Raw genomic sequence first — 27426 nt, forward strand, 5'->3', positions numbered from 1 at the left:
GGTGAAATCAAGAGCAAGAAAACGTATTCCAACTATTTTTTTTTTCCACAACAGGATGTTTGCTAAAGCATATTTGTCTTTAGTGTAAACATTTCACTCAGATGTAATGAGATTATTAGCATGTATTATCCAGTTCTGGGTTACACTTATTAGTAGAAAACAAACAAACAAAAGACACCTCAGAGCAAGCATCATCTTTAAGAAAAAGGAATAAAAAAATTTATGCAGCTTCACTGTCTCAAAAGGTGCAAAGGTATAGTATAATGTTATGGCTCCCTCTTTTGGATAGCAGATATCTAGTATGCAATAATAAAAAAAACGCATCATGTACTTAACAACAAAAAATCTCTAAAATTTTCCCCAAGATTTTGCTTAGAAATTATTAATGAAATCAATAAAAACATGGTTTTATAAGTTTCTTGCAAAATGAAAATGTATTATAGGTGTCAATTTTATAAAATAGACATGCATTTCCTAGATAGCACTGTAGTTAGAATATTTTTTAAATATGTTAAACATTAGTCTATCAAGTACCTATAAAAACTGGAACATGAGACTCTGATGGATTGCTCCTTATTTTAGCAGCTTTGTTAATACAAAATAGAGAACAATAAAAAGATGATTGACAAAAGCACTTAATTTAACTTAGCTTCTGAAAAAAGTGACCATAAAGGAACAAATTTTACTCTTACACTATTATTACTTCATTTGTAACTGTGAGTGAAAAATGAAATGAATCTTCACTTTGGTTCTTCTTTTGGAATTTCCATTTTAAATGCAATCTAGTTAAAAATCCACAGATTTATATGCATTCATTTTGGCAAATTTTTGAACATACCATTGAATAAGAAAAAGAAATGTAACATGTTTAGAACTATAAAAAAAAGTGTAAAATAAAATGGTTTTTATTAAGTGTGAAGGGTGAGGAAAGAGTAGAACTGTTGAAATGCATCAGTCAATATAAAATAATGACTCCTGACAGACATTAAACGTCTATGGTTTAAGATCTTTTTATAATGTGAGATTAGCAAACATTGTTGGCTTTATAGATATTGTTGTATTTAATTCTGAATTTGGATTTTGTTTTCCCTAGTATTGGAAGCATACCACCATTCTCCTACATTAATATCTAGTCATAATTCCATAATTCCAGGTTCAATTGTCTTCATATATCCCTGTTGCTGTGATACAACTGGAAATTTTTTTTTTTTTTTAAATGCCTTTGCAAAATTCATTAGCACTATTCAATTACTTCAGCAGCATCAGCTATAAGGCAGAGTTTTTTTCACTCAAAACCCCTTCCTATTGCTTTCTTATTGCCTTTATAAAAATATTGATGTTAGGCAGGCACATAGAAATGAAAGGATTCACAAGTTTTGTTTAGCACTTTCTATTACTAAAATAGTCATTCCTTAACATTCATTAAGATGTTGAGCTATACAATTATAAAATTAGCTGGATTTATATCAACTAACTTAAAATCATTGTGTCATGATGCTCATTTTGGTTACACCATTGCAATGTGTTTTCTCAATACCAGAACTGCAATAGGACAATTGCATTTTATATACTGGGTCATTATCATTCATTCTATTTATTAGTAACAGTTACTATAAAATGTTCATTTTATTATCAACACTGCAGTAATGAGATTTAGATGAAGGTATATCTTTCCCATGAAAAACTGCCTGTGGATAGTGCATATAATGACAATGTTTCAGAGTTAGGAAAAACAAGGCAATTTAGCAAGCCTTATTGAAAATAGAAATTAGGCTGTTTCACTAAGCTGCATACTCCCAGCCATACCACTAAAACAAGACAGCAAAATTTGGCTGTAATAAAGATTGCAGAATCCAAAAGATAAAAAGAGAAAATAAATTCATTTGTATGAGGCATAAGTTTGTTTCACTTGCAATATCTATTCCTATTTAAACCAAGAAAAGATTAAAAAATTAAAAACCAGAGCCTGACACATCCTTATGAATAGATTAACTATGCACCTTTTTTTTTCCTGTCATATGCTTGAGTTAATTTGTTTTCTATGAAGTCACATATTTATGACTTGTCTTAGCCGTATGAAGCCCAGACAAAGATATGACTCCTCATATATCATTTTCCCTCGATGTTCTAGGAATGAAAGAAGGAAGCGAGACAGCCACAAGCATTTGAGTTTATGCAAAAAAGTTTTAAAGCCAAATGTACTTTGCCATTTCAGGTAAAGCTAGACCACAAGTACTAGACCAGAAACCATAAAGCAATACTTTGCTATATCAACTTTTTAAAATCATATTTCTACTCAATTTTCACTCTGAAACTGGAACCATATACATGATTTCATGCAGTTATAATTTTGCTTTTTACTGACTTTTAATCAAAAGGACAAGGAAAATATAGGAGGCAATTCTGAAATGCTGTCTGAATAGCACTCTGTGTGTTTTGAATTAATCCAAATAAAAAAAAACCCTGAATGTTCTGGAAATTCATGCTGAGATATAGATTATTAAACTCTCAATTCTGGTTCAGGAATTACTAAAGAAAATATATCACATCCCATTTCAAAGCTGACTTGTATTTTAAAAGAAATAAGCTAGTTATTTCCTTCTCTGGTAGCTAGAAACAAAAGAACAAAGTAGCAAAACAGATCGCAAAATAGTTGATATAAACAATAACAACCACATTGGCATCAGAGCACAATTAAATTATTAAAGATATATGCAGATTACATATTTTTCTACCTTTAGATGCAGCTCCACGTGGGTCTGAAGTATTTTGAAATTTCCTGCCATGGGAACAACAAATAAATATGTTTCTAAACATATGAAGTCTTCACTAATCGTACAAATTTGAGGAGGGCAAATTCAGGACATACTACAGGAGATCTCAAAACCTCATGGGGAAAACTATAATCAAATTTTCATTATGAAATTGAACATTAAAAGTGAACTCTGAGCTACTGCTCATTGTTCTTGGTGAGCTTCTCTGCAGACTTTCAAAACCAAAGGACCACATCCAAGATATTAGCCCTTGGGAGAGAATATAAATATAAACTTTTAGGGAACTAATGGCAGAACGGGGCTCCACTAAAAAACATGTATACCTAATGTCCAGAGCTATGTATCAGTGTGATATCCTTTCTGCCATTTCATCAGAGAATGGGGAAACAATTTAACAAACTGCTATGATTAAAAACTTCTTTGAGAAATTCCATGAAACACTTTACCATCAACACTGTGCTTGTGGCTACCCAGTATTCTGTGGTTCATTTGTCACAGTTTTCAGGAAAAAAAGAGAAGGAGTTATAAACCCTAAAGGAATAAATGCTACATTGGGTTGTTTATTTGTTTATTTATTTATTTGACCAGGGGCTCAGCAGAAGATTTCATTTCAGTACAGTGGGATTTCAAGTTGGCAGCCACTTCACATATACTACCAGGAATCATAAAAATCTTAGTGTTGAAACTGCTGAAATATTCATTATTTTCTCTAACTTTTCACTTGAATTTCCTTGTTACTTGAGTGTTTCAAGGAATCAAAAGCAATACTAAGTTTTAAAAAACTGTTCCTGCAACTTGTTCATGGTAGAACTGATACTACATCTGCACCCCAAATGAGTGAAGCTGTTAACAATACTTATCAAGAACACAATAGTTAGACACATGGGGTACTGGGGAAATTCAGTGCAGCTGTTCAATAGGAAAGTCCTGCCTCACAGACCTATGCGAGTTCTCCGAGGCATCATCAAGCATATGGGTATACTTGGTCTCTGATATGATAGAGTTCTGCTTCCAGAAGGCTTTTGACAGGATGACTCATCAAATGATCTTAAGCACCCATGAGCTAAAAGTGAAGGTCCCTGCATATATCAGTAATTGATTATATAACAATAATTTTAATTCAAGTTATTTTAATTTAATTAATAAATAATTTAAAAATTAAAAACAATCAATTTTATTGATTAAGTGACAGAAACTAGCAGGGAGAAGTAAATAATGAGTTTTGACATTGAAGTGTCTATTTCAGTGTTCCACAGGTATCTGTACTAGAGCCAGTACTGCACATACCCATAAATAAACTGAATGCAGGTTTGAATATCAAGGTGAAAAACGTTGCAAGTGACATTCAGCATGTGCTGGGATAAAGTTAATTTTCTTCATAGTGGCTAGTATGGAGCTGTGTTTTGGATTTGTGGTGGAAGCAGTGTTGGCAATGCAGAAACATTTTCATTACTGCTGAGCAGGGCTTACACAGGGTTAAGGCCTTTTCTGCTCCTCACAACACCCCACTAGTGAGCAGGCTGGAGGTGCACAAGAAGCTGGGAGGGGTCATGGCCATAACAGCTGACCTCAACTGATCCAAGGGTTATTCCAGATTATATGGCATCGTGCTCAGGATACAAACCTGGGCAGAGAAAAAGAAAAAAAGGGATGTTCAGCATAAAGTAGTTTGTCTTCCCAAGTAACCATTAAACGTGATGAGATGGAGATGGCTCTCCTCAAGATGGCTGAACACCTGCCTGCCCATGGGAAGCAGTGAATGAATTCCTTGTTTTTCTTTGTTTTTGTATGTAGCTTTAGTTTTACCTAGTAAACTGTGTTTATCTCATCCCATGGGTTTTCTCACTTTTGCACTTCTAGATCTCTCACCTGTTCTACCATATGGTGAGTGAGTGGCTGTGTGAGGCTTTGCTTCCACCTGGGGATAAACCACCACGACACAGCATAATAAAGCCAAGTGTGTGTACAAAGGAATCTTATTACTGTGGTTATACTAACATACTTCAACTCCAAAAATTTGTAAAGTACTTTGTCCGTAACTTTTCAATGTAATTACAGACTGTAACATTATTTTAGCTTGTACTGTCTCCCAGCAAACTCCCATCATGAAATCTCATAGATGGTATGGACATGGTAGACCCGCTTTGGACTGAGGCAGGGGAGAGAAGAAGGAAGTTTAGCCATAGGGATTTGAGGCTTGATATGCAACCAATCTCTACCTTACAATGGTCTAATAGCTACAGAGTTTAACATACCTACATTTGAAGTCTACGCAATACAGTGAGTGGACACCCAAATGATACTTAATGAGACAAATTCTTATGAAACTACGTGAAATCACGCACAAGGTAAAACCCAGAATATACATTTAAAATAATACATTCTTACTACTGCCATTGGGGAATAACATCATAATGTGACAAGACATAATACAGTAAAACTTTAGCCCAGGGCTGTGTGGTCAATAAAAAAGCAAGGTATGCCATATATCATGATGAAATTAAGTAGAGAAGGCAATTAAGCTGCTGTTTATAAATGCATGAAGCAACAAATGGTGATTGCTGATCTCAAGAGATATACCAGAAAAAAAAAAAAAAAAAGTGATTCAGAGGAGGGCTACAGGTGCAATCAAAAGTCTGGCACAGCTTCCATACAAGAAATTATTAAGCAGGAAGTCCCAAAGCTTTCCATCTTGGAAAAACGACAGCTGAGGGAGAAATTGATTTAAGTCCATACATTCATCAGTGGCAAAAAGAGTGGAGAGGGAATAACTGTTTTCTATGACTTCCAATGGCTGTACTCGTTGTCTAATGAAGATGTCACTTACAATATTCATAAACAAAACAAAAAAGGGTTTGTTCTTTTAACAGGATTGGTAAATATGAGTTTCCTTGCAGAGTACTTTTTCTCTGAGACATTTATATGCTTTCAAAGAAAACTTTGAGAAAGTCATGGCAAAGAGAATCTATGGGGAACTACTGCCTACATTTGGAGAATAAGAAAACATACAGAAGAAAAACTATTATATGCTTCTCTACACTTAGGTTTTATTATGAGTGTCTGCTTGTTCAAAATATCCTTATTTGTACTGTCAGGTTACTAATAAAATAAGCACTATTTTATTACACTTATTTTGAATTTATTCATGTTTCATGTTTGTTTTTCATTAAAATGACATCTGAGTGAAAGATTTTTTTGGTTCTTTTTTAGGGGAATGTTTTTAATTTTTAAGAAGAGATTCAGACCTAGAAATAAAAAAAAGGAAAGTTATCAAAATGTATATTTCTGAGATCTATTTTATTCTTACAAATGAGAGAATTACCATTTGTAGGTATTTTAAAGCATTTATTATGGAACTATAGGATAAACCTCAGCTGCATCAGACTCCTTTCAGACTACCTGAGATAAACTAATAGCAAAAAATTATGTTAATGTTATGCATTATTTCTGTGTATAAATTCCTATGCTTTTAAGAGTCCTGCTCAGCTCTAAGAATAAGACTTTAGATTTTGTGATCCCATTGGAGACAGCAGAAGGACATAAAGGAGGTTGAGCTCTAATAAATGACAGCATTCAGCAGCTGCTCAATTCCCTGAGGAAGGAAGCAGCAACAATGGGCTACAATTACATTCTGAATTTGCTAACCATCTTTAATTGGTCAGCAACTCAGTTTTTCCAGTCCAGAGAAGTGAATGCATAATCCCTTGCAGGCAGCAATTAAGTCCTTCTCTATAGGAACAAGATTTCTTATGACTCAGATGTACATGAGCAAACAAAAAAAAAAAAAAAATAATGTCAGAGATTGAAGTTTTTAAAAAAACCTTGAGATATTAGCTTGAAGATATCTTTATTGTGAGAAATTCTGGCTTGTAACAACCTCTTGGGCCATTATACAAGCTGTAGACTCAGGAAGCTTAGCAAGCTCTCATTGTGGTACATGTCATGCCCAGGAGATATGCAGAGATAGGAGGCACCAGATGTGGAATCTCAGTATGCTTCGTTAGGAGCTTGATGTGTGACCAGAGCAAACTGATACATAATGAAGCAGCAAGAAAAGGAAATTTAGAGAAAATCTGTAGTCCCAGTTATCAGGAGAACTGGTAAATCCTGTCATTTACAGTGCTGCCATAGATGAATCTCATCTGTTTCATGCAGAGAGAATAATGAGAATCAATATGTCTGGAAAATAGGGGCCTATACCTCCAAATATGGTTTGGGTTTGTATATGGCAGATAGAAAGCTATTCTGCTTATGAAAAAAAAAAAAAAAAACCAAACAAGAAAACAAGAAAACCCCAACCCCTGAAAACCCTAACCCTCAAAAAAACCAGCAAAAATAAATGCCTTAATTTTGACACCTGCCGGGTATCAATGTCAAAATACAGACAACCAGGTTATGAGTGACAAAACATGAAACAATCTTAAAGTAGAGGAAAAGACAAAAATTTTGCTTTGATGATAGCACTTATTTTTCCTCTTGTTTCTAAAGGTTATTCTTTAAAACCATGAATGTGATGAATGTGTTGCATTTGTAAATAAGGTGTGACATAAAAATTTATAATGCAGCTTCATTATATAAGAGTGAAATGTGTTCCCTGTGGAGAAAAATCAATACTAAAGATCAAAGGAATATCTTCAAAAATTCTTGCTTTAAGGGTTTACAAGTGCTATATTTCCTTGTTCCACTCATGCTGATGAAAAGGAGATCCTGTAAAAATGATCACTATTGGAGAAAAAAAGTTTTTGTTTTTGTTTTTGTTTTTTTTCAAATGAGAAAATGCACATTTCACGTGTGTAATCCAGTGGCGTGCTGCCTTTGAAGCAGGTATTTTAAAAGTCTCTTTTTTCTTCATTTAATACCATTGCTAAGAATTGAGAGACCCTTTTACATGATGGGTTGGGAGTACTGCAGGCTTCATTCACTAGCTGAGGGAAGGATGGTTGGGCAACAAGCAGTCTAGAAACAGTTTCATCTGCTCCTCAGAAGATTCTTGCTCCAGAGAAGGGCAGATGGTATTTGCACTGCCCAGGGAGAGTTGCTTTAATCCACAGCTTTGCCTCTGTACAATTCTGCCAGTGGGATTTGTCCAAATATGAATCAACATCTTCTCTTGCCAGATCTACCAGATCTTGCCAGATTTGAGTTGCTCATTGTGACTGCTATTGAGAGGGTGACTTAGGCCATGATGAGGTGAATTTGGACCTGTATCTCCAATGTAGATACCCAAGAGTCTGGAAAAACTAAAATAAATGCTAACTCTCTCTTGTCACAGCAAGAGAAATGTTTTTCCTAATGCACCTGCAAACCATAGATTCGTTTGCCTAAAGACATTAACTCAACAGATATTCCAATACAAATTGCTATTAGTTCAAATTCGCAATTATTTTTATTAGTATGACTCCTGGAGTCATGTAGCTAAGGGAACCTGCACTAGTGTCCCAGAAATAAAGAATTGCCTTCAGCTGTTTGCTGGCAAATTTTCAAATGCGCTTCACTGTATGCAGTGCTGAACAGATAAGCAATCCAATAGGCAAAAAAAACAGTTCTGAAAATCTATTCTGAAAGGTTTGCAGTGGGAGCTGCTGAGTGGGAAAATACTTCTTTAGTGTGGCCCACATTTCTGTGCCTGAAGAGGATTTGAGTACTTGTACTCAAAGAATGGATGTTCATCAGTTAAAACCTGTCTCAGTCTTTGGGGATCTCTCAAAACCTACTTCAGCTCTCCTAGAAATAATTTCTTGATTACCTCAAGTTTAGTCCATATGCACATTGGTTGTTTACTTTTAATCTTTTCATCCTTAGCCCAAACCCCATCTTTATCCATGAATAGGAAAGAGGGAAGGAAAAAAAGCTTTCGGGCAGAAGAATGCTAAAAAAGAATGCTGTTTTTAGAAAGTCATACATCCAGAGACTTATATTCATGTCTGCAGTATGACTGCACTCAGAGAATATTTGAATGCTGCAGCCAGAGGGAAGCATGTGTATGCATCCTGGGATATCTTTAATTAGTTGGGGAAGTGATAAAAGTGAACCTACAGCGGCACAGATCCAGCCTCTTCCTAAATCTTGGTATTATCGGTGGCAGTGTGCTGTTTATAGCACAGCCTTTTGTTGCTGCAGCTTCACCATTCTTAGTGTGCTCAGTCTAGGTAGATTAAAGTTGCATTCAGATATTTCGTTTTCAAAAAGGCTGAAAAGGCCAATGAGACTGCCACCATGCATGCAGGCTACACAAGATTTATATTTGCTCTATCCTGTTAAAATACATACTTAGTTTTACGGATTTTTTGGATCATCCTGAACATTAGTTACATCTTTCGTATTTAGAGATCAGGGTGCACTGCTGCTGCAGTTAATTCTGCTATTTTTAGCTATTTTAGCACCAGACCTTTTCTTTTAGAACACAAATTTTGCTTCACTGTTAACAAATGAAACAGACTAATGTGGGATACATTATCGAGTTGCTGAAGGTTAGCTTTTCTTCGTGTCACGCTAAAGAGTGACTGTGCTGTACTAATTAAAAACATTACCATGGCAATTGCTATAGAAACATTTAAATTGGCATCATCAGTAACAAATCCATGCTATTGATCCCAGCAAGGTTTATTTCACACTACACCTGAAGAATCTAAATTGAATATTTTGCATTCAAAAGGACTTCAAGAGATAATTTTTTCTAGTTGTTACTGTCCTCAGGAGAATAATGTTTTTCATACAGAGATTATTCATTTACCTGGAGCTGTTGTAGGATTCTGATACCAAAGTCCTTACTGCAAGGAGAGACTGCAATGGTTCTACACTACCACTACATATCCCTCAAACCATACAAATGAAAAAAATACTTATTACTTCCACTCAGATACACTGTTTTGCAAAATGGGGAAGAAAAACAGGCTCTCAAAAATGCTTGGCATTAACATGTTTAACACATAAGTGCCCCATCTTAAGAGAAGTTTCCAAGATAACTAGAAAGAAAACCATTTTCTATTGTTTGACAAGAACAAGAAGTTGACATTTTACTGATTAAATGATGGGAGCAGAAATGAAGTGAGAATAGATTGCATATAAAATATTAATCAGTTGCTTGGAAAAAAAATAAATTATCCTCTAAAGATCTTTGTTCCTCTTAGAAGAAAAATCAAATTAGATGTTTATCATAATGTTCAGCAGACACACTGAACCAGATTGATAAGTCTTTCTTTACACTAAAAGGTCCAGTTGTTGCAAAAATAAAAAGCAGGAAAACATGGGCTGTAGATTCATTTTTTTGTTTTTGTTCTTGCTTCATTCTTCTTGACATTAAGGATGCTGCCTTTCGACTAGGTAGTAAAGTCCTACTAATTATCAAGGAAATCAGTAGAGGGCAGCGCTACACAGAAAACCACATGTTTAAAGCAAGCTCAGTTTAACTTCTGCCCTGGCTGGAACAAAATATGGTAAACTAGATTCTTTTGAGAAAAAGACTGCTGTGAAAAATTGGTGTTTGCAGAGAGATCATTTATTCTAGCAGGGTCAGAACATCTGTGCATGGTGCACTGAGCTCCTTTAAAATGGAAAAGTGGTCTTACTTTTCCAGACCATACCAGAATCCTTTGTTTCAGTATTAAACCCCAACTTCTGAGTCTACAGAGCACAACTCCTGACCTGTTTGAACAACTGACTATGAGACAAGATGCATAAGCCAATGACCACCTTGAAGTATTTCTCTGAGTACAAAGAAAAAAATGATATAAACCTCTTGTGCATTTCAATGAGTTGGGCAAATCGTGTTTGGACAGAAAGGAATGAGGGCAATTTCAGGAAATTAAAAATATGCAGTTTTGAAATAGTAAAAGTGAAGCAACTGAAATCTTATTTACATTTTAAATTATCACCAAACTGAACATGCAATCATACATATCTAAAAGGCCAAATGAAAATATATTGATGTCACCTACCCTTCTCAGTTTCAGAAAAAAAAAAGAGTAAAATCAAAGCAGACTAAATCATTTGAGTGTTAGATTTGTCTATGTTTTGAAATAAGGACATTTTGAAGTGAAAAATTTAACTCTTTGGCATTTTATAATAATTTCTTTCTCATAGCAGTCTTTCAAGAGTTAGAGGTTTTCAAAGAATATTTTTAGTATTTTTTAATAGTTTTATAGATTCAACTATGCATTAAAACTTCACCAAATATGCATGTTATTTTTAGGAATTTTTGCTTGGTTTATACTTTGTTATGTCCTACTGCAGAATAAAAGGTAGGATCCAAGAAATTAGAGAAATAAATCAGTCATGACATTAAATAGATAAAAACACAATCTTTATCAGAATAGTTACGTTACATATCAAGGCAAAAATAATCAAATCCAAAATTTGATTAATATGAACATTTGAATATTATCATTCAGAATGTACATAAGAGGATTCTTGAACTACAGTCCAGTTGCAGCTATGCAAGAGCACTATTTGAGGACACATCAAGCAAGAAAGTCTCCAGAAGAGAAAAGAGACTTGATAAGACTAACTAGACAAAACTGATTGTCTGACTTCTAAATACAGTATTTCTAAAGGTTCCTGTTGCTGCCTACTTTCATTCTGCAATACCTTAAGCAGGATCTAATTTACAAAGCGTGAAGAGTGCCTTCAATTTGCCTCCGATGATGCAGTGGAAAGGATTTGAAGTACAAACAATGATGTCTTATGCTCTACATTAATAAATACCTTTATTCAGTGATAAAATCTACTTTAGTCTAGTATTATACAAGGAATTCAACTCATCAAACTTAAACATGGATGGAAGATTGGCTGACTTTTGTTTTGTTTTTTCTTTTGATCTGTATCCAGCAAATTTCAATCACAAGACACGATCATCATGTACTAAACATGTTCTCCAGTTAATATCAAAATTTACTGGTATTAAATTAACCACAGGAGAGGTGCACTTTGCCCCTCTGCCTGCAGCAGTAACATACTGAGCATTATAACAGAGAAAATCAGAATTGAAAGAAAACACACTCATTAATGTATTCTAAGATCTATGTACCTTCATGATTTTATGCAAATTAATTTACTTAGTGCTTTGATTCTTCAATTAAAATAAAAAGCAAAAGAAAACAACTTTTCCTGCATGATACACATGATCTTCTGCATAAATATGACACCTAATAAGTTGTTTTCTTTTTGTTTTCTAACATGATCTAAGAAAGTGATAAATATTCCAAGCCTTCATTTCTTGCTCAGCTAAAACTCTTTTTGAAGTTCCTAAAATGCATAGACTTTGATCCTCCTTCAGGATTGCTAGTTAAGACACTGAGTCCATACAGGATATCATCATTTAAAGACAATTTCACACAAGGGCACAATTCCAGTAATTTAATCATTAAGGCCTTTAGAGTACAATTCACTAAATGTTTTCCATTAAATAGTCTTGGTTCTCAACTGACTAATAAATTTCACAAAAAGCATTGTATTTCCAAAATGAACTTTTGTACATAAAAGACTGCATTCCTATCTTCTATAAAAATCCCAAACAAATAAACAACATAGTGAAAATAGCTGTTGGTAATGTCAGTTTGCAGAAGAAAGGAGCATAATTTTGTATTTTTTTTTTTAATTTCAAAATATCTGAGTGTTATGGCCTCACACTACTATCACTGTTAATGGACCAGGACTCTCAAAGAAAATGTACTTTTGCTTCTGAATTATTTTCCTATGATTTCTGTAGTATACAATGACAGCTCAGCTAAAGATATCCTAAAGCATAAACAGACTTAATGTGAAAAAGTTTATGGAAAACACTGGGAGATCAGGCACTTCAATTGTACTGCCAGATAAAGAGTATAAGATTGATTTTTTTGAATAAATATTGCTTATAAACTCCAACAGAAAACATCAGAATAATTTTCAGAAAAATACTAATTACAGTAAAGTTCTAGATCATGAAAATTCCCATTCATTCAGACACTATTCAGGGAAAAATTAAATACATTCCAAATGAAGAATTCTTTTCCAAATACAGAGCTTTGTTAACCCCAGCAGGATTTCTATGAACCCACAGCTGTCTAACCAGTACTTTTTGTTCTTGTTTAAAGAATCTGTGGAAAGCATCAATAATACTTTACAAATTTCATTTTATGGCTTCCTTTCTGCAGAAATAGAAGATTCTCTGGACAACTGGGGGCTATCAAAGGGGAAGAATGGGATGCATTAATCACAAAGTAACAGAGAATTCAGATTTGCAGGCAGTTCTGAACAGATACTAAGGGAAGATAGCATCAGGCTGAGCTGGAAGAGATTAGGTTGGAAGATTTCTTATTTGAGCTTTTTCCTTGTGTCAGGATGCTGCTGGTAGCCAAAGCTTGCAGAGAAAATATTTTACTCAGCTTGTGTTTTAAATTAATGGCTATATACTAAGTGAGTGAACTAGCATAAGATTAAAGAAGACATTAAAGAACTTGACTTAAAACTCTCTGAGTAATTTTCAGTTATTTGTCATTCCCATGGGCTATTGTTGTCATCACTAGACTGTGTTCCTGTTTCCTTAGGGAAAAGAGTTACTGCAACTTACACAAACACTTTCCTCTGTCCCTTAGGTTTTTCTTACAAAAGGAATATTATATTTGAAAAATTTGTTCTGGTGAATTATTAGAGGAGTGGAGGATAACAGCTTCTCTGGAAATGATGAGGACTCACTCCTTTCTGACAGTTTTGCTTTGGAGCTCTGTGCTTTATGTGGTTCATATGACGCCATCCCAAAAAAGGACTAACAAGCACTCACACAGTGAAAGGATAACAGGATTGTCAGAGAATGATGGAAAAACATTGCATCGCACCAAGCGTGGTTGGATGTGGAATCAATTTTTCTTGCTGGAGGAGTACACAGGTCCAGACACTCAATATGTGGGCAAGGTAAGCCTTGTGTTTAATGGACTCTTTAAAGGTAATGCATCTAACACTCTTGATACTTTCACTCCTTCTCCACAGCTGTTTTGCTTTTTGTACAGCAGTAGTCCCAATTTCTCGTTATGTCAAAGCACACCACAGACCAACTGAGGTTCCATGATTGTTCAAAGGTGTGTGAGAGAAACAAAGAAGTTCAGTGAAAAAAGAAACTGTTCAGACTAAAACGTTCCAATTTCTTATTACATATACCCATGCAAGTTTTATCACTTTTTCAACTGTTAAACATAAATATTAGATAAGATAATATAAAAGTTATGATTTCATTCACCTACCTTGTGGCTTTTGCCAGAGTGCTGGGCTGAATACTTTCTCAAGTGAAATATAGAATTCTGTTAACAATAAAATTACTATCTCTCCATGATTCCAAGTAGGGATGTAGTGTTTGAGGGAAAAAATCTGGGTTTTGTGATTTCTGAAATAAACGAAAAATTTTACTTAATGAATTGAAAGGCTTTACATTCTTTGAGATGTATCTACATCAGATGTCATCAACAATGGCACCTCTGAATTCCAGTTGTCTCTAGTCCTACCTTTTCTGATAACACTCAAAAATTTCTAGATATTTAGCCCTCTGGTGTCTCATCATCTGACTTATGGTCTAGTATAACCAAATTATCTTTATCAAGATCTAGAATATCAGAGATCTAGAATACACCCAGAGTGATTTACAATTAAGGAAATGTTTATCTTAATGGCTTAAATTAATAAAGGTCCAGTTCAGTTTTTGTCATTCATTCACAATGCTGTCACTAGCTCTTTTTGTCGGGTGACATTTGTAGATAAAAGCTCCAAAATATTTTTGAACAATATCTCTGGTTGTGGGAGACATGATCATCTGGAAAACATGAAAATCATCTCCCTCTATTAAGAAACAAATGTCAAAGAAGTCAGCCCTTGTAACTAAGAACTTGATTCTTACCTTGTTCATACCAATATGTTTTCCATGAAATAAATTCTAACATGAAGTAACAGAAATGAGACAAAGGCAAATAATCCAATTGCTAGATCTGTTTATCAGTGTGTAAAATAGAAAGGTTTGTTTAAGCAAAAGGGTCTTCAATAAAGGATGAACTAATTGCATAGAGATACTTCTAAAAACAACAATGTGTTTGCAAGTATTATTTTATATTGAGTAGACTTGTCAAGAAAACATACAAAAAGGTGCACAATAATTCAAACTCCATAGTTATAAATCTCACTAGACTGACAGAAATAGACTGATTTTTCAGTAGAAATCTGTCATAGAGGAGAAGCAAATGTCAAACATTAGAGCTGCTTCCAATTTCAGTCCCACTGAATATAGATGAATGACTTCAAACCACTTTAACAGTCAAATAAATTAAGCTTACATCAAGACCATCACCACCATCCCTGTTTCACAAAAGGAATGCTTACATGTTATATTGCAACAGATGCAAACTTACCAGAGTAAGGTAAGATTGCATCTTACTTGTTCCAAACTAACAAAAAACTGTTGGACCTTATTACCATAGACTTAAGTCCAGGAAGAAAAATCAGGTGACTGTAGAGCAGATGGATCTGAGGTGTTTCATTTTTAACTCAAATTACATGTTGATATTTTTTTACACTTCACTGCAAAATATTACAGAAAGACCCCTGAGAGAGGCCAACATCACTGGAAAGATGGAAATTACCCCAAATATCCTGTGTTCCAAAGAGGAGTTGCATTTAACTGATGAACTCCTTGTGTTTTCATTGATTTTATAACATTTTATACCATGATGAAATGATACCAATTCTGTCCTCAGTGGTATAAAACCACAGTAAATCCATTTTGAGTTTGTCAAAATTATCGTAGGTACATGTAACATAAAGCACCAAGAGGGAGCTGCTACAACAAGAAGTCAAAGGAGGAATTTTTTTTAAAGAAAGAAAAAGCACCCCAACAACTTCATTGAACAACACTATTCCGAGAAAGGCTTAAATCTCAGGTTTAGTATTCTCCTCTTCAAAGTTATGGTAATTAGCAAACCACCATGTGTGAAGTAAGAGCACTTTTATTCCAACCCATGGGGACTAGTTCATAGCAAGCATTCTTATCTATTCCCTCTTTAATATGGATATGCACAGGCAGATGGGTTACTGGGGTAGAATAACAAACGTAGTACTAAAATTTAAATAAACTGAATTAAGAAAATTTATCAGAAAATATACTTCTAGGGGATCATTGCCATAATATTAAAAAATTTGTAATTTTTATAGTTGGATTGTTGGCAGCCACCCTTCAAGGATGGGGGATATATGCAGAGCAATTGCCTTGTGAATGTGATGGGAGTCAAGGTAAATTTACAGTATGTCCTCCTCACGTCTTTCTTTCCTTCTGCAAACTCAGAGGGTTCATGTCTCAAATACAGGTGAATGCATAAAATACATTGTTTCTAAGATACATAGGAGATACTAATGAGTTTACAAATGAAATATTCAGTCAGACATATGTAAGGTAAGCAGTACCAGAGTCCCATTTAAAAAATTGGACAAGAACAAAAAATAAATTCTAAAATATAAAAATGGCTATGTTCTTTCCAAATACCTGTTGCTTAGTGAGATGTATATCTCAATAAGATTTTTAATGGGAGGGTTTTTCAGAGGATGTAGTGAGAGGAACTGTAAAACCTGATTCTGCCTACTAAGAATTCACAAAAAAAGTGGATTACAATATAGCATTAATAATTAAATGTATGAAATTAATTTATTTTTAAAGGAAGAAAAAGAACCTGATAGTTTTTTGTTATAAAATAAGAAGGTGTTGAGAAAACAAACACCTGACTGTATTTCATATCTGGGAATCTCCTTTTCTTTTACAAGGGAGGGGCCATAGATCCAGCCTCTTAGCTGCTACTAACTTTAAGCCCCTTGCAGAACCTAAGAAATGAAAGTTAAAACACTGACCTTCTGTGAGAAAAGTTTACCAAATCTACTCACTTCCTAACAAACTATCCAAAGAGATAATTATCTTAAAAAATGGACAAGCAGTTGAGGAAGTATTAAAATGCTGATGAGGATGATGTTTATTAATCACAGAAAAAAACTTGCACAGAGACTCTAACCAAATACACCTCAAGGAAAAATTAGTTTTAATTTCCAAAGATAATATTGATTTTATGTGTCTCCATTTCTAAATGACATAACCGATACCCACTAAATGGACATCACTTGTGCAAAATGCCAAATACCTTTAGCTCCACTCCTTATGAAATATTCCTAGACAAGAATAAATAGACCTGATCAAAATCATGAACTGTTTTGGAAAACATGGTCCTTTATGCTTTGCAATAGTATATTGAAGTGATTTAAAGAGATGAGATTTTCCCTCCTTTAAGTCACTCAATTACATTTTTTACATGGAAGCTCTCCTCTCCCTATATCAAAGAGGCACCTTGCTAATAAAAGGCTGCTAATCTGGATGGACAGATAATGGGTGAAGTACTATGCAATATATGTCAGAACCAATCATAAACATTACAACCAAACACCTGCCATATCCCAGAATTTTAAAAAGAAGAAACAAACAAGAATAAAAACTCTTTTTTCACACCACCTGCAACTTTTCTTTCTCTTAATAAGGGGGGGGAATCCAAAATATAAAAAATAAATGTCACTGTTCAAAATTAGCTGCTCATGAATAACATTCTGTTTAACAACTTCCATAAAAACAAATTAATTAGGTTCTGCATATCATAAGCAGCATATAAATTGGATGAAAACTGAAGAAATATGTCTCTTCTATCACCAGTAAACCAAGGAAATTCTTTAATGACATTTGTTTGTATGTCTTAACAAGACGTATAAAAGGGTAAAAGGGTAGGGTTTTTTTTGTTTGGTTTTGTTGGTTTTTTTTGTTTGTTTGTTTGTTTTTTGTTGTTGTTGTTTTTTGGTTTTTGTGTTTTTTTTTTTTTTAATGGGGGAAGGTGTTTGATTTGGTTTTGGTTTTGGAAGGGCAAGGTACAGCATATATTTAAGTGCAGCCATTTCATTCTTGTAATCTACATTTATAAATATTCAGACATCTGCAAGTAAGGTTGTATGCTATAGCAGTCTCTCTTAAAAGAGAGACAAAACCAAAAGAACTTAATTAAACTTCATAAAGAATTATTAACTTAATAACTATTTAACTTAAAAACAATAAAAGAGGTATCACTGAGTTGCCAACCTCACCAGACTTGGTTATTTATAAAAAATTTCACTCAAATGCCCCTTTGTACTGAATAGTTTTGAGGTTTTTTTTCCGTATTATTTAATGGAATTGGATAGTATTTTCTTGTAAATAGAGACTGTAAATGTATTAATAGCTGAAAATATTATTTCACATTACTGTCTTCTCTGCCTTTGGTACACCTACCAGTACAGAGTAGGCTCCCTCTTAATATGAAAAGCAGCAGAGAAGTTGGAAACCTGAGAGCAGTAAAGCGCTTTCTTTGTTCGTTTTATCCTCATCCATTCATGTCCTCTGAACACATTGCTGAGGCTTTGGCCATACTCAGTCTCTGGTCTGAGCAGTCTGGGAGGAAGAAGCTTATGGCCCACAGGGGTGACCCAAAAAAGCTGGTTCCTGGCAACATTGCAGTGCCCAAATGAGCAGTAACCTTAGTTACTCCATCCTGAAGCATAATGCACTCTTCCACAGTAGTTTTTACTAATTACATAATACTATTTTCTTTGTGTACTGAATTTTTATCTTAATCTTGCATTTTTAGTGAGAGACAGAACTTACTTTTTCACTTGTGACCTAAAACAATTTATGCAATTTTCCATAAGGACTTCTTTATAGAATTTGCTACTTTCCCTCTACAGGGACAGTTTAAGAGTGACCTCTAAGGATGAGAGAATATGCAGGTGCACTATCCTTTCAGAGTTTCAAATGTAACCTCTGCTTTGTTATAGTTACATTCCATTTGTTATCCCTGTAAAACATTTGCAATAAGTAGAGCAACTAAATGTGGCTAGAAATAGAATAGGTTTTGATATGTTTAAACTTAGCACTACGGTAAATTAAAAAACAAACAAACAAAAACAAGAAAAACACCCACAGAATCATTAAAAAATTATATGCTTCTACCATTTAAAGATATATTTAAACTGGAGGAAGACTTCATCGTATTCTTAATCTATTCCACCTAGTATGCACTGTATGCCAAGGCCATCTTATAAATCACAACTTTTGAAGAAGGTGTAATAAAATATTTTCATTAGAATCTTTGTTCCTAAAGTAAAACCAATATTTTTAGATTGAATAAAAGATGAAAAATTAGTAGGGTCTCCTTTTGTATTTCTCAGATCTCAAGTTTTCCCTTGTATTTGAGCAAATACAAGGAAATAATGATGTTTCAAAACAGAAAGGAAAAAAAATAGACAGTAAATACCAAAGAAACAAGAAAAATATTTATTTAAAAATACAAAGAGAAAACTTCTTTGATTTGTTAATTAATAAATCATCTCCACTTCCACTGCATTCTTCAGTTAGCACATTTTCAATAAATACTTGATCTAATTTCTCAGCCATATCGTAGGCAGATGAACCACCAAAATGAAGCTAAAATTGACAAAACAGAAGGGAAAAAAAATTTAGAAGTGTCACAAGAAGTCCGTGTCTTAGACACATTCATAAATTAATTGCAAACACCAATAGGGAACAATAGTTTTACTTGTTTAAAAATAATTTATTTTCTGGAGGCTTTCCATATAAATCTTATTGAAAAATTACTGGAAGTAAAATTTATTTTTGTCAAAAAATAATAAAAAACATAGTCTTCAATAAATTTTGCTATTTTAAAAAGAAGGTTGGAGGGCCAGGGAAGAAAATGATGAAAGACAAATGTTACATCTTCCAAACACAATGGGACTCTGTTTTTCTAGAAAGGACAGCAGTAATTTCTGACAACCTAAACACATTTTTGACTGAAGTTTCAAAAATAGTGACAAAGATCACTAATAGTGATTAGAGATCTAATCCCATAATGTATAACCCAAGTATAAACAGTTTAAATAGGAAATATTTTGAATATTACATTGCAAGAATGGGCCTAAGCTAGAATTTTGCTGTCAGATTTGTCATATAAAATAAAGAATTATTTTTGAAAACAACTGCAATGATCAGAGGCTTCAAAGACATGAATAACAAGAGTGAGTTGGCATTGTTTGGTACAGATAGAGCAGCAGTCATGAGATCTGACAGCTTGTGTTTCTTCAGCTACATAAAAAGCTGTTAAAAAAAACAATCTGAAGTTCTTGTCATTTTCAGGGTGAGAACTTTATGACTTTATTGTCATAACTTTATTGTCATAAAGTTGATTTACAGCTATTATCAGGAAAAAGTTTTTGATGGCAAATACAGTCAATACATTTAAGTACTAGGTAAAGAATCAGAGACAGGATTATATTGATCCTGAAGGTTTTCAAGACAAACCAAAAAAAAAACCACATGCCAGAAAGGTGACAATGATCCTACCCAGAGGATGAAGACTGTGTTTCTCTTTAGGGTCCTGTCTGTTCTGTTCTCAAGGATTCTGTGTGCGGTTTTCAAGTTCAACTGCTAAATCAGCTAAACTTGTTTTGAGGGGAAAAACTTAAATAAAACAAACAAACAAACAAACAAATAAAAAAAAAAAACGGAACCAAAACAAACCCAGAAATTTAAGAAATGAGGAAATCCTCAAAGCTTTCATTGAAAATTTTCCCTTTCTCTTTTCCCTTGTTTTTTCCATTTGCTTGTCCTTTCTTCCTTCTCCTCTTTGGGAACAGAACATCCAGACTGCAATGATTTTCAATTTAAAACGAATAAAATGGGAAGCTCCAAAATAGTTACCATTATAGATACTTAACGGAAAAAGTGGAGTTTTCAATGTAATTTTTGAAAATTTCGCAACACTGCAAAGTTCACCCATAGCAAAAATGCAGGCATCTAAAAAAATTACTAATCTACTTTTAAAGCTAAAGTCAATTCAAGACAATTCAACATAGGCAAAACTAGCAATATTTCTCCAATTCTTTTCCCTTTTCCCTCTCTCCCTCCATGCTTCTCTCAGGTGTGGAAAAAGTTATGTTCACCCAATACCCAACCTAGCAGCAATGGTATGGAGTCTACTTTATAGTTCACCTCAATGCTTGCTCTTGACTTAGTCACAGCTACCCTTCCCTGGGGAGTGTGCTCAGAGTACCTAGGGGGTGGGACCAGACCACAGGATTAGGGGGTCCTCCCCTGTGGAGTTCATTGTAATTGAGCATGTTGATAAACTAATAAAAAAGACAAGGCTTGAAGTAAAACCACCTGTTTTAAAGACATGGTGGGCGTGGAGAATGGAGTCCTCTTCTATCTGCAGCGCTAATTTCCAGCTGCCAGTTAAAACATAATTTTCATTTTATTAAAAATATTTTTTCTGAGCTTAAAAGTCTCTTGTTCTTGTCAAGCTCCATATGTGAAAAGGCCTAAGAAGGTCTGGCTTGAAGATCTGTCTGGCTTGGGAACTTGGTAGAATAGGCAATTGTTATTCGTAGAATAGCTCTATCTTATTAAAACTTCCTTGGCTAGTATTTCTAAACCTTGCAGCATTAAGCCTGGCAAAAGAAGATTAGACCAGAGGATATCTGCAGACCTATCATTATTTATTATCAGGCAATGCACTTATTGTGCATGAAGAGGTGGGAGGCTGAGGAAAAAGTATTTCATGAGATATTTTCCATTATGTTGCTTATTTCTTCCCTTGATTACATTATGAGAATGATTCTGGAGAGGGTAAGTACTTTGACTATATTGTGGTTTACTGATACCTGCCAGCCTGGTGATAGAGTGCAAAAGCCATCAGAGCAAAACAGTATGTGACTACCTAAAAAGGTCAATTTGACAGCATCAGAGGACAGTATTGTGCAATGTCATGTCTGTCAGGAGAGGGTTATGAATAATCATCTTGACAACAAATAGCGAAGCTGTCAACAGGCAGTTTCCAAGAACAGCAAGTGTTTCCCTATATGTGCCTGATAGATCAAATATTGTGTATTGCAGGAATCATCACACATTGCAGTCTTCTGGAAACTGAAAAAAAATGTTAGCCTAGTCCATGTAATTGGTCAATTTAACACTATGCTGGGTATCAATCAAAAGAGGAATGTCTGTACTCTTATCAGTTTTGGAAATACATAACCATGGTCCGATCATTTCTGTATGTATTGCCGTAGCAGCACAAACACACTGGGCAAACTCCTACTCACTCTTACATGAACCTAGGGTCAAGAAACCCAGCTGAAATCCCTATTTTCTGTTTTTACACAGCAGAATGTAGTAAAATTAATAAGAAAGCATTACAACCTCCATGAACATTTCAGAAGTCACAAATTCCTCTCTGTCTTTCTTCACATTTCAGACACAAGGATGCCCATTTCAGATGGAAGCCACTATAGCAGTTTTTTCAAATTTTGAAAGCAAGGAAGTGACAACCAGGGTGATAATATTAATTGAATCTTTTAACTGAAAAGAAAGTTTTGTTATGTATTCTCCATTTCCATAGGAGGAACCTAAGGAGAAATGGCACCAACTCTCCCTTACTTTAGCTTAAAACTCTTGCCAGAATCTCAAAGAAGTCTTTAGAATGGCTGATTCTGGTACAAGAAAGAATTTTTAGCCCATATTCTGCCATTAAAATAATTGGTAATGCTGGAAATAATTTAATAAAATTTGACTAAATTTTTGTTTTATATAAATTTTACTTTATTTTTTCCATCTGTAAACTGTAATTGCCAATATTTCTCTAATGAAGCTTTTCTTGAGAACATGTCTGTGTGTGAGTTGTTCCCACACAAAAAAAGCTCTGGAATAGTAGCCATGAAGTATTGGTCTGAATGGTATATCAGGGTACACTGTGAAAAGGAGAAAGATACAGAACCAAATATTTACTACCTACTTACTTGGGAACAGTGCTTGAATGCTTGAATTTGTGATATAATCAATTGCTTTAACTTTTCCTAATGCATAACAATGACCAAGACAGATATTAATTGGGATATTGTTATACTTCTACTCAAGCATTCATAAAATTAATCTACATAACTTAAAATATGTATTTGTTGTCACCACCTGTAGCCATTTTTTACCTTTGAACTTCTAGCTGTTCCTACATGTTTCTGATTAAGAGCTGAATTAAACTAAATTTCCAAATATTGAGAATAAATTTGGTTCTTGTAAAAAAGTTCTGGTTTACAACTTCTACGCAGTTAAAGTGGAATTAAACACTAATATATCACACTGATAAAATTTTGCAAGTACTGATGTAAACTTTAAAAATGGTGCTCTTCTGATAGTTCAGTCTTACAAGGATTGTGGAAGTAAACATATTTTTCTTTTTAATAAGCATTTCTGATGAATAAACCCTGTCAAATACCAGGAGGTAACAGAGCATTAAATGTTCATATACAAGAGGTAGCTGACTGATAAGAACAAATTAAGAAATGAAAAATAAAATATTAAAATATTAAAAGTATTTGCTTCCCCTTTCTCTCTACCATTACATTGCTTGCATTTAAAATGGTGAGATTAAAATCCCTGTAAAAAATATTTTTTTTATAAAGAGGGGGAAAAGACTGTATGTGCTGTGTAAAACAAGTGACTAAAATAAACATTTGCCTTTAATTTTAAACCTATATTAGTTAGATATAAACAATTGATGTGGACAATAAAATAAATTTAAAGAGGAATTTGGCATGGGAACAAATATTTCTGTATCCATTGTCACTGAAGCAAATGGAAGGAGGGTTGTTTCAAGAAAGCAAAATAAATTATTAAAGTGTGCTGGTTTTTTTTTGTTGTTGTTTGTTTGTTTGTTTGTTTGTTTGTTTTAACTCTAAATTTCACAGAACATGCAAATACATTAATCTCTGTAAAGGCTAGTAATCATGAAATGGAAGGAGTCATAGTTTGATTCCCACACACTCCATATGAAAAATTTCGAATCACATATAGAAAGGCATGAAGTTAAGGGAAAAATATGAATCTATAGCAGAAGAAATTCTTCAGTCCCTCAAAAATACGGAGGGAAACAGGAATCATCCATTCTGTTTTCATATTATTATTATTATAGATACTGTGATTAATTTTCTTCATACTTCAGGTGGCTAAATCTGGTCTAACTTCAAATTGTGGAAAAGAAAAAGAAGCAACAACCCCCCTCCCCCCATAATTTAAAATCCTTTTATTGTGCTAAAAATTATGAAAATGTGTGTGTGTGTGTATGTGTGTGCATGTGTGTATTCATGTAAATCACTGGTTTATCTTCAGGATAGAGAAAGGATTTACATTGATCTCCTTGATGCAAATAAAAGAGAAAAGGATAAGTCAAATGTTAAAATTATGATTCTAGGATTAATAATTTCCATAAGTATAATTCAATGAAATTTATCAAAGTATTTTACATTATATGAACATCACCTATTGTGAGACAGGCACTGACAAAACATCTCTTCTTCTGAGGAGAAAACTGCAACAAAGTTGCTGAAACAGTGATTTGAGGCCACAGAACAAGTTAATGACAACAGTTTGATGCTGAATGGAATACCTACTAGGTAGGGACAAATTCACATAATATTAAGGCTTATCTATTTGGAGAGGTCAAGACAGAAAGGAGAGCACTCATCAAGAGTGAAAACAATTTGAAGAAAAGCACTTCTGTTCCCTTATTTTAAATAATAACAAAATCTCAAGTTCTATCTTAAAACCTATTTTCAAATGATTAACAAGATCATGGTCAACATTTTACTCCAGTTGAAGTTGTAGGACAATTAGCAGAACAACCAGTTTTATTATGTGTGCTGTGTCCTTTTCCAAAGTTAAGAGAACTTAGACAGAAACGGATTTCAGAAAAGAATGGAGATAGTCATCATTAAAGTCTCCAGTTCTCCCCCAACTAATTTTTTTTCATAAAGTTTTTAGAAAATTAGCATCAATGCATTCAGAATTTTATCTGCCTTAACCACATACAAATGCTTTGACTATTCTTGCTGCTGAACTAATAATATAACTATTCCCTTATGTACCACCCGCTGAGTTGTTTTTTTCATTAATATTTGCATTAAAAACCTTTTTTTTTTAAATCCCTCCTGAATAACTCCTGCACTGTCAAATGTCTCCTTCTTAATCTCACTTCATCTGACCAGCTTGCAGATTCAGCTATTAAATTAAACATGAAGCAACACTGTTAGTATGCAGGGCTTCATGCTTGGTTTGGGCCTTATGCTTTGATTTCTCTAGGCGCTATTTCTCTTTCATGGAGTTTTCATCTGAAGCCCCAGGGAGCCTTGTCCTGGCTCCCCTCTAAGCCACAATCTTCATGTTTAATCAGACAGGTACAATCAGCCTGTGGTTTATGCAGAACCTGAAGTCCATCTCAGGCACCCTCCAAATGCAGTTACACTCACCAGTTTCTGTTTTGCCATGGAAGTCATGAAGGAGTGTTGATGACTATTCCAGCCACTTTGTCTTTGCCCTCATTACAGTTATGACTTTCCAAATTTTGAAACAAGATTTAAAAAAACTATATGAGTAAGTAATGCAAATCTCAATAAAGACAAAATGAGTGACAAATAAAAAAAGTTTAAAAATGCACTAAACATTTTTTCCCTACTACTGGGTTTTATGACAATCTTCTTGAAAAAATAGCTTCACCTAAGAAGCTACCTTACCATATCACAGATTCAAGGCTTGGTTCTTATTATGTCTTATCCTGATTAAAACCTTTTTCTTTGATATACCTACCTTTGAGGATCTGGTTCCCAGATTTTACCAGGAGTTGTGCATGTGCCTGTCTTGGAGCAGACATGGAGCAGAGGAACTGCACTCACACTGATGACGGTATAACATGGATAACTCTACAGAATACTTTCACTGACTACTCTTGAGTTGGTATGACAATTTAGATTTTCAACACAATCAGCAGAACAGAGAAACAGTATCATATTTAAAATTAACATCACACTGTGTTTTTCTTTTTCTTTCTTTTTTTTTTTTTTTTTTTTTTGGCTTGGTGAACATTGTCAATAAATAAGCAATAACAAAGAACCTTAGTGATAATTTCAACAATGACCTTACTTTCTTTCCAGTACAGTTCATTTGAAAATTTGGTTTTAGATAAATATTTAGGATATTTAATGTGCCACCATGTAACAATGCAATTCTGAAGTTAGTATTAAGGAATTAATGAATTTCTTCTTTTGAGGTGTGTACAGTGTCTGTAAAATATTTTGTCTACCAGTTTGCAAAGCAGGATCTTAGGAGAAATACATCATTTTAGAATTAATCTTTGTGGTAGAGATCATTGCAAATCAATTAGCATGAAACTCAGCATAATAACTTTTCAGGTTTGAAATGCATTCATGTAAAACCAAGTATGTTTTAAGGAGAGTAAATAATATATTTTGAATATTTCTGGAAACTACATATCCAGCAGCTTAAAAAAAATTCAGTCAGCAGTTTATAGTCTGGTTTTATTTAGTTGGTGCTGAAATCCTGGAAGTCTGTTTACATATTTAAGGCCAAAAAGGACTCTGGTCATATTGGCTTACATGTCAATATCCTACTATTCCATTATAAGGTATTACTTCCTAAAAACCATGTAGTCTTGATCAGTGCACAATTCTCGCTCTATATATATATATATAAATATAAACACATGAAATTATGATCAGAAGTGACAAAATATTCAAATATTCCTGTTATTGATATATTCTTGAGATTGTTGCGGATTACCCATTCCTGGAATCACTTAAACACTCAGTATATTCAGTAAATACAGTCCTTGTCCAAAGTTAAGGCAATGGATAACCAGACAAGGCAAAAGACAACAGATTCATAAAAGAAAATAGAAGAGAACAAATCACAAAACCAAATACAGGTCTATTATAATCTAAAAGTTCTAAATTCTGGGGCCAGGAGGCAGGGACACTAATATAATCAAAAAGTACAGTGATCAGAATGACTACTCTCTCAAACCAGCAACTCCTGGTTGCCTCTGAGATAAAGTACTTGGCAAAAAAAAAAAAAAAAAAAAAAAAAAAAAAAAAAAGGTGTATTGGTCTCCCCTATTAGAGTATTCCTTATAAGCTTATTAGTATAGATCTGAGCTCAGAGCAAATACTTCTTCAGAGGGTAGGGGATAATCCATATGACAAATTCATGTTGCTTCCAGGCCAGAACTTTTATTCCTGCCTATCCCTGTGCACATCTTTTGGAACCAAAGAACATTTTGAATGCCTCTAAAACAACAAGGAAAGTCATGTACACAGACAGATTTCACTCAGGAGTTTCTGGTGAAAGAAAAATCCATGAAAAATATATCCTCTGTTATTGTGAAGCCTTTAAAATAATGATGGATTTAACACCTTTTCCAGGGATTGATTAAAGTGACAGTGCTTGGTGTTATGATGTCATAATTTCTGACCTGTAGACACACTTGATGACTGGAGTCACTTCCCATAAATCTGTATCTTATGTTATGGAACAGACAAATGACTGTGCGTGGCAAACCATAAATAATAGTAAAAAAAGTTGGCTCTTTTCATCAGGCTGAAAACCTGTACCTAAGCTGTTGATTTGGAGAGTAGAGAGAAAAAAATTTATGTGCTCTGAAGTCCAGTTCTTTGTGCAGAATAAGGATGCAACCATTTTTGCAGGTTTGACTACACAAATATAAATTGCACAGGAGATAGAGAA

The 27426-nt window shown here is 34.0% G+C and overlaps 1 protein-coding gene across 1 annotated transcript in view; it reads left to right on the forward strand.

Moving 5' to 3' along the window:
* CDH9 (cadherin 9) overlaps nt 1-27426 on the forward strand; it is a 95643-nt gene that overhangs the window by 16238 nt on the left and 51979 nt on the right. The window contains exon 2 of the mRNA XM_053951267.1: nt 13349-13664. Within this exon, the coding sequence (XP_053807242.1) occupies nt 13434-13664 (231 nt within the window). The 5' untranslated portion in view covers nt 13349-13433. The remainder of the gene's footprint in view (nt 1-13348; nt 13665-27426) is intronic.

This window comes from Vidua chalybeata, chromosome 1 (genome assembly GCF_026979565.1).
Source record: "Vidua chalybeata isolate OUT-0048 chromosome 1, bVidCha1 merged haplotype, whole genome shotgun sequence".
Lineage (NCBI taxonomy): Eukaryota > Metazoa > Chordata > Aves > Passeriformes > Viduidae > Vidua > Vidua chalybeata.